General features: G+C 36.7%; 2 protein-coding genes across 2 annotated transcripts; one reads left to right on the forward strand and one right to left on the reverse strand.

The window, feature by feature from the left end:
* Positions 1 to 493: 493 nt before the first annotated feature.
* LOC122022502 (aspartic proteinase oryzasin-1-like) lies at positions 494 to 6,215 on the forward strand. Its single transcript, XM_042580522.1, has 13 exons — positions 494 to 1,016; positions 1,098 to 1,158; positions 2,256 to 2,350; positions 2,536 to 2,648; positions 3,757 to 3,925; positions 4,013 to 4,052; positions 4,157 to 4,221; positions 4,812 to 4,925; positions 5,008 to 5,072; positions 5,175 to 5,331; positions 5,402 to 5,521; positions 5,757 to 5,839; positions 5,924 to 6,215. Exons 1-13 carry the CDS (start codon positions 579 to 581, stop codon positions 6,006 to 6,008), a joined length of 1,605 nt encoding a protein of 534 aa, XP_042436456.1. The 5' UTR covers positions 494 to 578; the 3' UTR covers positions 6,009 to 6,215.
* Positions 6,216 to 6,284: 69 nt separating this feature from the next.
* Positions 6,285 to 9,047, reverse strand: LOC122022503 (receptor-like serine/threonine-protein kinase At1g78530). Its single transcript, XM_042580523.1, has 5 exons — positions 8,664 to 9,047; positions 8,239 to 8,577; positions 7,920 to 8,174; positions 7,692 to 7,825; positions 6,285 to 6,582 (listed from the first exon to the last, which is right to left on the reverse strand). Exons 1-5 carry the CDS (start codon positions 8,797 to 8,799, stop codon positions 6,385 to 6,387), a joined length of 1,062 nt encoding a protein of 353 aa, XP_042436457.1. The 5' UTR covers positions 8,800 to 9,047; the 3' UTR covers positions 6,285 to 6,384.
* Positions 9,048 to 10,521: the final 1,474 nt, after the last annotated feature.

Below are 10,521 nucleotides of genomic sequence, written 5' to 3' on the forward strand. Positions count from 1 at the left end.
GTTGTAGAGTTACACGGACAAGATCTAAGAATTTTGAAGTTAGCCCATCAATACACGGAGTGTCTATCTTCTGGATCTTCTCACTATGACCCATATGGGGGGAGCTATACGATCCTCATGTCAATCAATGAACCTCGCGAGTATTTAGCTGCTCATGACAAGATGATAAAAATGCATTTATCTCGTAGATTCCAAGCAATTGAATTACTCGTATTTTTTAGAAATCTTCAGAGCAGTTTCCCCTTCTTCAGAATTTATGAAAATCTGTCCTGCGAGATTGGATACCGACGAAGTGATGGGACGCATTTCAATTAATTTCTCACCTTCCACCTCTTTTCCCTGGCAATGTATCAAAAGCAGATCCTTTGCAATTATTCCGGCCCCATTCTTCCTGGTTTATAGTCGCTCCTGTCCATTCCATCATTGTTCGTGATACAAAATTCTAAAATGACGAAGTGATGGAGCAATTTGGCGTCTTCTCTCATGCCTTCTCCCTACTTATTTCCTCTGCTTTTGTTCGGCTGGTCTCTCATACCAGTTCTCGGCTGTAAAAAAAATCACTTTTTGGGGCATCTGTGATGGCCAAGTTCAGAACTTGCACGATGAGGTTGGGCAGAATTCTCCCGGCGTGCTTTCTCGTCGCCATTTTGGCCACCGTCACGCTTCCGACCTCGGCGGACGGCCTTTTCAGGATCAGATTGACCAAGAGGCCGCTGGACCGGACCGACCGGCTCGCCGCCCGTCTCTCTCGCGGCGCTGAGGGGGTCGGTGCTCTGGAAACTCGCACGTACGGCCGTCTGCGAGGGAGTCTCGGGCTCAAGCACGGGCCGGATGGTCCGGACGGGCCGGACGGGCCTGTGGGGCCTGACAGTGGCAACATTGTCTCCCTCAAGAACTACATGAACGCTCAGTACTTTGGCGAGATCGGCATCGGCTCTCCGTCGCAGAACTTTACGGTGATCTTTGACACAGGGAGCTCCAATTTGTGGGTGCCGTCTTCCAAGTGCTATTTCTCGGTGAGTCATCAACTTCCTAGTCTTTGTAATGCTCACTTGTTAACGTAGGAGGAGGAAATGATTTTGATTTTGGTTGAACAGGTTGCCTGCTATTTCCATCCCAAATACAAGTCAAGCCAATCTAGCACCTATCGGAAGGATGGTTAGTCCCTGTTTAGCGTTTCTTTCATTTTTCTGGTTAGTTTTGCAAGAAACTGCAAGTACTCTTTGTAAAATGTCAGTAACTACTTGAATGATAACGGGTTGCTACTCAATTCACTTTAAACCAGTCTTCTAAGCCCAAACACTTCATCATGATGGTTTCTGGCAGAAATCTGAAAACCCAGTGAAGCACCCTTTTTTTTTTTTTGCGCGTGTTTTATCTCATACTCCTGATCTGAAGTTTGGCTTAAGTGAATGACTAATTAACTTAGTATTCTTAATTTAGCAAAAAAAAAATTAGTGTTTAAGTTGTAACTTCTTGCGAATTTTGTCATCTTATAGACTGTTTGCTAATTTTGTCATCTTACAGAAAAACTTATTTATAATTTTATCTCTCCTTTTGATATTTTTTGAAAATGGGACACCCTTAAACGATAATGAAAATAAGGGGTGTCCTTTTGATTTTTGCCTAAAATGTATCTAACCTGTGGAATGTTTTTTTTATAAGTAATATGGTTCGCTAAATATTTTAAAGATTGGTTAGGAAAGAATATATATATATATATATATATAGACTTCTAATATCTCTTCAAAATGCCTCTTGTAGTTTTACTATTATCGGGTTACCCTCAGACTTTCATAAGTATTGTCGAAATGAATACTAACAATCGGGTGGGGGCAAAACAACAAAAGAACTACAAGGGCATTTTGACAATCCTTGTGAAAGTGTGAGAAGTAAAATGACAATAATGAAATGAGGCTATTTTCAGAAGTAATAAAAATCATGGGGTAAAGATAAAATTTTCTCAAAGAGTAGAGCTAAGTTTTCCTTTTGTAGGCACATTTTATTTTATTTTTCTATATGATAATCAAGTTATATCCTGACTTTAGTAGTGCATCATCTACATTGTACGATAATGAAGATGATGTCATTTCTTGAGGTCTGTATTAGAGTTATGATAATATTAATTTATTCCATTCATTACCCATTTTTTGGATGCTTAGTAGATAGCTTTCCTTCTCCTCCTCCTCATTATTTTTCTTTTTTTTCTTTCAGTTAACACCTAAACCAATTATTTAAAATCTTTTTTTTTCTAGGGAAGTCTGCAAGTATTCACTATGGTAGTGGATCAATATCAGGTTTCTTTAGTCAAGATCATGTCACAGTTGGTGACATTGCCATCATGGATCAGGTCTATAGTGATTAAAATTTCAATCTTGAGTTGTTATGCATTTTCTAGTAAATTTCCAATTTTGGTCTGACTGATATGTCCTCAATAATCAGATTGGTGCATAGATTCCAATCTGATCTGTTTCCATCTTCTAAAATTACAAACTCCTGCATAGAAACTGAGAATGCTGTTCTTTGCTCTTTCAGGCATTTATTGAAGCCACTAAAGAGCCGAGCACAACCTTTTTGATGGCAAAATTTGATGGAATACTAGGGCTTGGATTCCAAGAAATCTCAGTTGACAATGCAGCGCCTTTATGGTATTCATGGCATACTTAACCATGCTTTGATTATTGAGGATGGTCAAGTTTTTCTTTTAACATATTCCTTTACTTATTTCTTTCTTAACAAGTTACTCTGAAGGTTTTTCTTATGCTTTATTTATTGCTTAACAGTTGTGTTTTCTCAATCAGCTTAAGATTCTAAGATAAGTAGTATCCCATATTGTTCTGTTGGCTTTTCATATTTCTCCCTGTTGGTTTGATCTTTCCCAACTTAACTTCTACCAAGGTTATTTGGAAGGACATAAACTTTTATCCATCTTTAACTCAGAACCATGTCAATGATGTGTCAAGCTTGGTCCTTTACCCGGCTTGCATGTGGGGGTTGTGTTAGTCACAGCTTTTTCAAGGGAATTGATACGTATTTCACTTAAAATGCAATAAACAACACAGAAGGATATAGTACATGAAGTTTCATAAACATAATAGCACACGTATTACTTAAATAACAATAAAGTGAGAACAAGCTCCCAAGTGGCACAAGAATTCCAACTCTACTAGCAAATGTCTTAGATTTGCAATGGTAGTGCAATTAGAATCTCCAGCTGTAGTAGCTCTAGTAACAGTAATGCTTAGAGACCACTAGTGCAAGACCTCAGAAACAATTATAAAATATTGGCAAATGTTGCACTAAAACAAAATTAGTCATGCATTTAAAAGCAAAAGATTTTATTTTTGACCTTATTGCTCATTTGCTTCAGATACATTTGTTCATCAAGAAGATTTTAATTGGTAGATGACTAAAGAAATTCTCTTATATCATTTTCGTCTACTACACTCACGTACCTAGAGAAGGCACAATTCCAAACCATAAATCTTTCTACAAAATTGAACATTAAAATACTTCAACAGAAAGTTGTTATTGTTATTGTTTTCTTGTATCAAATACCAGTTTAGGTGAATAGGCAACTTGTGTATTATGACTTTTGCTTTCATGTGAACAAGAAGATGATGTCTACCAATACATTTAACACTAATCCAATGTTTGTGAAGGTTTCTTGAGTGTCACATACCTGGCCTTATGAATCACGTGCCCAGAAAATGACCTGCTAATTTTCATAAATAAACTTCAATTATGCTTTAACAGGTATAACATAGTCAATCAAAGTCTTGTAAAAGAGCCAATTTTCTCGTTCTGGTTCAACCGTGATGCAACTGAAGGAGTGGGAGGTGAAGTTGTTTTTGGAGGGACTGACCGACGGCATTACAAAGGTGAACACGCATATGTTCCTATAACTCAGAAGGGGTATTGGCAGGTTGATTCCATTTCTTTTTTAGCAAACAAATTCAGGATATAAGATTCTATCCTTTATTTAAATCCTGAATTTCAAAGTCTTTTGCAGTTTGACATGGAAGATGTCCTTCTTGGTGGTCAAACAACTGGTTGGCCATAAAGTTCTATGCACTCTGTTTGTTTATTTACTTATATAGTATAGATGTGTCTATTTTTATGCCCTTTGATTTTTTTTTTGATCTATTTGGGTCAGGATTCTGTTCTGGAGGTTGTTCTGCAATTGTTGATTCTGGTACTTCACTGATTGCTGGTCCAACAGTAAGTTTGTAAAGAAACCCTTTTAACAATTTCATATAAAATTTCTTGGTATCACATGTGAAATGATGTACCTTTACGAGGGTATGGCAGCCAAGTGTCTTTGACTCCTGTTTTAATGCATTTGCAAATTTGACATTAATATGCCAATATTTGTTTCAATCCTGAAAAGCACTATTTCTCATGGTACTTCATATTTTGGATTTCAAAACCCCTAGATTTCAATCATGAGGGTTAATCTAGAAGTTAGAAAAAGGTAGAATACATTTTACTCTCAGGTTGGCACCACTTTAGAACAAACCTTTCAGATTAGGATCCAAACATTATGCAGAAAAGGTACCAATTATTATCTTACTAGAAAATGAAATAGTTGGTTCACATAACTAAGTAAATCCATTTATTATTTGTTTATCTGAAGGTAGAGAAGCTGCAAACCTTTTTGTTTTAGTTGGCTCTCAATGCACTAGTAGTACATGAGTTCAACTTAGTTTGTGTTGGTCTTTCCTTTCTCAATTTGAAAGTCATAATCCTTTTAATATTTAGTTTTTAAATTGGCGCAGTAGTTAACATTCCCTTTAACAATTTCTCTGCAGACTGTTATTACACAAATTAACCAGAAAATTGGAGCCGATGGCGTTGTTAACCAACAGTGCAAAACAGTAGTTACACAATATGGTGAAAAGATTATGGATTTGTTGGTGAACAAGGTTCTTAAATTACCCTTCATGATTAAATCTTTAAATAATTATCAATAAATGCTGAAGAGTGAAGCTATGGTTTGTGTTATAGGAACAACCAGCAAAGATTTGTTCACAGATTGGTCTCTGTGCTTTTGATGGAAGTCAAGGGGTTAGGTCAGCAATTAGCCAAATGTTATCTGACTTTCATAATATGCTCTGACTAATTTGTTCTCATGTTGTTACTTATAAAAAATTCACTAATTTTTCTTTTATTAGTTTGCAAATCAAGAGCGTCGTTGACAAGAGAGTTGAGAAATTAGTTACTCCTGCTAGAGACAATATGTGTGCCTATTGTGAAATGGCAGTCATATGGATGCAAAATCAGCTCAAACTGAACCAGTCACTGGAGCAGATGTTGGACTATCTCAATGAGGTGAAGTTGCACATCACAATTCCTTATCTAGCTTCTTTGTTGTTGTTATAACTTTCAGACTTGGTTTCAGTTATGCGAGCGAATACCTAATCCAATGGGAGAATCAGCTGTTGACTGTGACAGTCTGTCCTCCATGCCTGTTATTTCATTCAACATCGGTGGAAGGAATTTTGACCTCAAACCTGAACAGGTACATAATGTTCATGACCATTATCATTTTATGCAATGATTTCGAAATCCTATAAATATAGTTCCTGCAATTAATTCAAAAATATTTCCACATCTTTCATTCAAAATTGTAGGATATTTGTAAGATTGCAAATTGGATGATAACCAACTTTCTTGTTGTACACAATAGCCCCTGTGGCCTTTAGCATGTCCTTGATTTTCTCTTCTTATTCTCTCAAAATTCTCTCTTGTTGCAGTATATTCTTGAAGTTTTAACTGGAGATTCTAAGCAATGTATCAGTGGATTTCAGGCGATTGATGTATCTCAAGGTCCACTTTGGTACGCCACCGTTCCTATGATACCATGCGATACTAATGCTACACTGCAGCTCCTCTCTTCTAATGTAGCTTCCCATGACTGCAGGATACTTGGTGATATCTTCATGGGAGTGTACCATACTGTGTTCGATTATGGAAAACTCCAAATTGGATTTGCAGAAGCAGCTTGAGGGTAGTTTACAGACTTTCCATATATCTGCCACTAGATCATAGATATTTAAGTATGACTTTCTGCCCATCTGCGTAAGTTAGCTGGTTTGAATGTATATAGGTGTGTTTCCATTTATCTTGCTTATTGTAATATCACAGCACGCCGGTCTATGCCACCTTGCATGAATTTGGTGAGAGCTATACTATTATTATGGATATTTTGTTCTCGAGGAATTAATGAACTAATAACTAAGAGAATGGTCTAATTAATGATACAATGCTGATACTGTTGCTCATACTTCTGCATATTTAACTAAAAGATATCATCACATATATTAATCAAGATTAAAAAAAAAAGTACAAATGCATAATGTTTTCCATAGTCTCAAAATACAGCTAATTGTTGAGTGATTTGGAACGTGATTTCTCAAGCATTTTAAGAACTTTGATCATGGTGGGCCTCTTTGAAGGGTCTGCTTCTAGGCATTGATTTGCAATGTGAAAGACTGCCTTGGCTTCCTCAACGGAGAAGTTGCTCCCAAGGCTACTGTCCACCGCGTGCTCTTCTTTTTGGTCTTGCACAACATCTCTAACCTATTGCCACCATTGCTCATACCGTTAAAGTAATAAAAAAAGAAATGAGGTAATGTCGAAGGTCATCCAAACAGAAAAATCAACAATGATACAGAGGGAAAAAAAAGGATGCAATTAGAGGTGAGCAATTAATTGGTTCAAAACGGAATTGATTGAACCGATTTAATTTAAATTAAACAAATTGAAATATTTTTGAATTAATCGAAGGAATCAAACTTAAAAAAAACAAACTAAATTGATAAAATATCAATTAATTCGATTTTCGACTGAATTAACTGAATTTTTAAAGAAAACAAATACAAATTTGAGGTCCAAAAGAGAACATGAGTTAGCCATGCCATTTGACATGACCGTGTCCCATGTTCCAGCACCTGACACGATCGTGGCACGATTTAACTCGGTTTAGCTGAAAAAATCAACTTATTTGATTTAACATAATTAGAAATTTAAAAATAAAAATCAAATTATCTGAAATTTGATATTTAAGCAAAAATTAATTTTCGAAACAATGAACCGAACTTTTAAGTTTAATTCGGTTTAACCAAATCTCCCTAGATATGACATAGAAAAATATTGAAATTATAATATTTCTCTTTTATCTCTTCTCGGGAGTGTCCACTCCTATCAAAATAAGTAAAATCCCCTTGTGAAGTAAAGGACGAGGATTGAGAGCAAGACTCTTTCTTTATCTATAAGGCTTAAAAGGGAACGACACTTTTAAGAAGGTCACTAACACCATTAATTCTAAGCATTGGATTTTTTTTTTAAAAAAAAAAATCATATAAAGAATATAAGAAGTTAAAAAGATTTCTCCTCCAAATGGTTGAGAAGGAAATTTAAAACTTCAAAGATGGAGAAATGACAAAGGACTTGAAGAAAGTAAGATGGTGGAGAAGAAGAACCTTCATTTGTTACAACACCCTTTGAGTTTTTTTTTATAATGATTTTTAGATTCTAAATTTCACTATGTTAAACAGCTGATTTATTGAAAACTCTAGTAGAAAAAAATATGCGGGTGGAAGGCCTTTCAAGGATTCAAAAGTTTCCTTTGGAAAATCTACCGAAAAACATTGGTAAGTGTAAGTAAAGGACAACGAGGAAGAATTTACCCAGGTCACCAACTTTGTGCCTTCCTCTACGAATGATTCATCTGAGGGTCTTTTCCCTGTGAGCAGCTCAAGCAACACCACGCCAAAGCTATAAACATCCCCTTTCGTCGATGCTCTTCCTGTATCGAAATATTCTGAGCAAACAACGCGGCTCGTCAGAGCAGTTCGACCTTCAAAAATGTCTTTGTGCCAGAATAACAAATTCCCAATTGAACTAAACCAAAGTACCAGGAGCGAGATACCCAAACGTCCCAGCAACGACCGTGGACACGTGAGTCTGATCCGCATGCATCAGCGTCGCCAGTCCGAAGTCCGAAACCCTGGCCTCCATGTTTTGGTCGAGCAGTATGTTGCTCGACTTGATGTCTCTGTGAATTATGTGAGGCAGGCAATCGTGGTGCAGGTACGATAGTCCTCTTGCAGCGCCGACAGCAATTCTGTGCCTCGTGGCCCAGTCAAGAGGACTCTGTTTGCTCAATTTGCCTGCAATTGCCACAGTCAAACTAACTCCATCAGACAGATCGAGCAAATCACATGAATTAATTACCGTGGAGAAAAGAGTCCAAGTTTCCGTTGGGCATCAGCTCGTATATGAGTAGATTAAACTGCGGCGCAATGTAGTATCCGTGGAGACAGACGATGTTCCTGTGCTTGATGTCTCCCATGGCGTCCAGCTCCCTTTCGAATCCGCTGTCAATGTCTTTACTCCCCTTGTTCAGCCTCTTCACCGCGAAGGCAGTGTTCTCGTCGACGGTCAGACGGTAGACGGTACCGAAGCCACCGGAACCTATGATGTCCTTGTTCGACAGCTTCATCGTCTTCTTCATGAAAGCTTTTGAGCTCAGAGACTGTGTCGCAGGGGACCTGAAGATCACCATTCTTCCGCCTGTTACAGAATTTTGCTACGTTATTGAGCTCCACGCAAGGCTCCATGGCTAGTAATAGTGACATATATATTGTTAATTTACTAACTCGAGAGAGTGTCGTCGATGATGGTACGCTTGCGCGCCCATCGTTTGTAGAGGAGAAAAGAGATGGTGATCTTCGACATCACGAATGCGAGACAGCAGATGGTAATGTAGAGTGCAATGATAGGAGAGGAAGCCATGGCCCGAGGACGAAGCTAGCAATAGGCTGGAACCTGACGATGGTGCGATAAGAACAAGGAGAAGGGGGAATTATTTTGGAGATGCATGGCACTATGGCAGTTGCTACCAAGCAATTGGTGGAGGTACAAAAGTGCATTGACAAGCCTGTTGAATCATGTGAAGGCTGAACTAATTTCTTGCCACTGTTTACGTGGTGATCTCGAGAGGTGTGATCCGTGATCGGTGCGGAACAATTTGGAATATACTCAATCAAACTTCATAGGCACTGGTTTCTTATCGATCGAGTCAGCATTAGGCTATAGAAAGCAGAGATATTCATAGAAAGAAGCTGCAATATATAGGAAAAATGATAACGATGGATAACCAACAAATGTGTTTGTTCGAAAGTTAATAAGCTTTAACTTTCTGAGTTTCCTAGACATGGAAGTATTAAATCCTGATTTCGGTGAATTAAAAGATGGTTTTTTTTAAAATGAATTGTTAACCTAAGATCAATGTGTCGATAGATCAACCCGCTACGAGTACTTTCTGATTTATCTCAGTAACGGTAAAAAATTTTTATAGAACTGAATCAGTCATCTTCAGAATTAATCAAAATAAGTTAATGAAACTGAATGAGCTACCTCTATAATTTCAACGTAATAATTGAATAATTGATACCAACTTCATCTTTTCAAATAAAATAACATAAATATGGATATGATTCCCAGTGACAAATTAATGAGATTACAAACAGAGAGCATGCATACAACACAATTATAGAGGCAGAATTTATAAATATTATCTTTTTCTTGTCCACTTGTATAAATTCATGCCGACGGTTGCATGTGCTCCCGAAAAAAAACATCCCTTACACTCATAGCTAATTTAGCAGTCGATTATAAGTTAATTTCATAATTTATCTCTCTTCATATAATATAAAGACGGACAGTAGAATATCTAGAATGAGTATAATTATCTTTTTACTATAATATATGAAAATTCATGATAAGATTTATTCGAGATTGAGTATTAAAACTATACAAATAAATAAAATAAAAAAAGGAATCTCTCAAGGACGGTATAAGCCATATGAAAGCGCATACAAGTGAAGATAATTGAGATGCAACATTGACGAAAAAGATAAACGATAAAGGTGAATGTAAAAGATGACACGTGAAACAAATTGAGGGTTTAGGGTTCAATGTATTTGAGAGACGTGTAACCTAACAGATAATGACTTTGATAGTGAGGCCAAGTCGTGGAAGGTAAGCTTTCATATGTGAGCTATGAGAGTTAAACGATATATATATTATTAGAAGAGAACACTTCTCAACTTAGGTGAGACTTAGTACTTAGGATGATCGTAATCAAAGTTTCAATTGATTTTTGTAGCTAAGTCTAATTGAATGGTGAGCTAAATTCACTACGGAGTCAATTCAATCAAATTAGTCAGTGAATAATTAAAATAATTTTATTTATGATTAAGTCAATCTCAAATATAGTTAATTTATATGTGGTACTAATGATGCTAAAAAAGAAAATTGAAAGGAATCATTGATTTGATAAAATTGTGTTGCAACGACCAAATCACCTAAAGAATATAGTGGAGCAGTTTTAAAACTGATGGTGGAATTTAATCGACTCAAGTAGTCATTAGCAAACTCAGATTGAGGTAATCAAAAAACAAATGGACTGATGGTGTATCTAGTCGTCAATTAGACGATAAATTAGTAGACCAA

This window comes from Zingiber officinale, chromosome 9B (genome assembly GCF_018446385.1).
Source record: "Zingiber officinale cultivar Zhangliang chromosome 9B, Zo_v1.1, whole genome shotgun sequence".
In the NCBI taxonomy this organism is placed as follows: Eukaryota; Viridiplantae; Streptophyta; class Magnoliopsida; order Zingiberales; family Zingiberaceae; genus Zingiber; species Zingiber officinale.

What these genes read in the sequence shown, in the direction of transcription:
- LOC122022502 (XM_042580522.1), top strand. Translation starts at nt 579, where the DNA reads ATGGCCAAGTTCAGAACTTGCACGATGAGGTTGGGCAGAATTCTCCCG. An exon ending in CTCAGAAGGGGTATTGGCAG is followed by an intron (nt 3,926 to 4,012) that starts GTTGATTCCATT and finishes AGTCTTTTGCAG; the next exon opens with TTTGACATGGAAGATGTCCT. An exon ending in GTATCTCAAGGTCCACTTTG is followed by an intron (nt 5,840 to 5,923) that starts GTACGCCACCGT and finishes CCATGACTGCAG; the next exon opens with GATACTTGGTGATATCTTCA.
- LOC122022503 (XM_042580523.1), bottom strand. Translation starts at nt 8,799, where the DNA reads ATGGCTTCCTCTCCTATCATTGCACTCTACATTACCATCTGCTGTCTC. An exon ending in CATCGACGACACTCTCTCGA is followed by an intron (nt 8,578 to 8,663) that starts GTTAGTAAATTA and finishes ATTCTGTAACAG; the next exon opens with GCGGAAGAATGGTGATCTTC. An exon ending in CTTGGACTCTTTTCTCCACG is followed by an intron (nt 8,175 to 8,238) that starts GTAATTAATTCA and finishes TGGCAATTGCAG; the next exon opens with GCAAATTGAGCAAACAGAGT.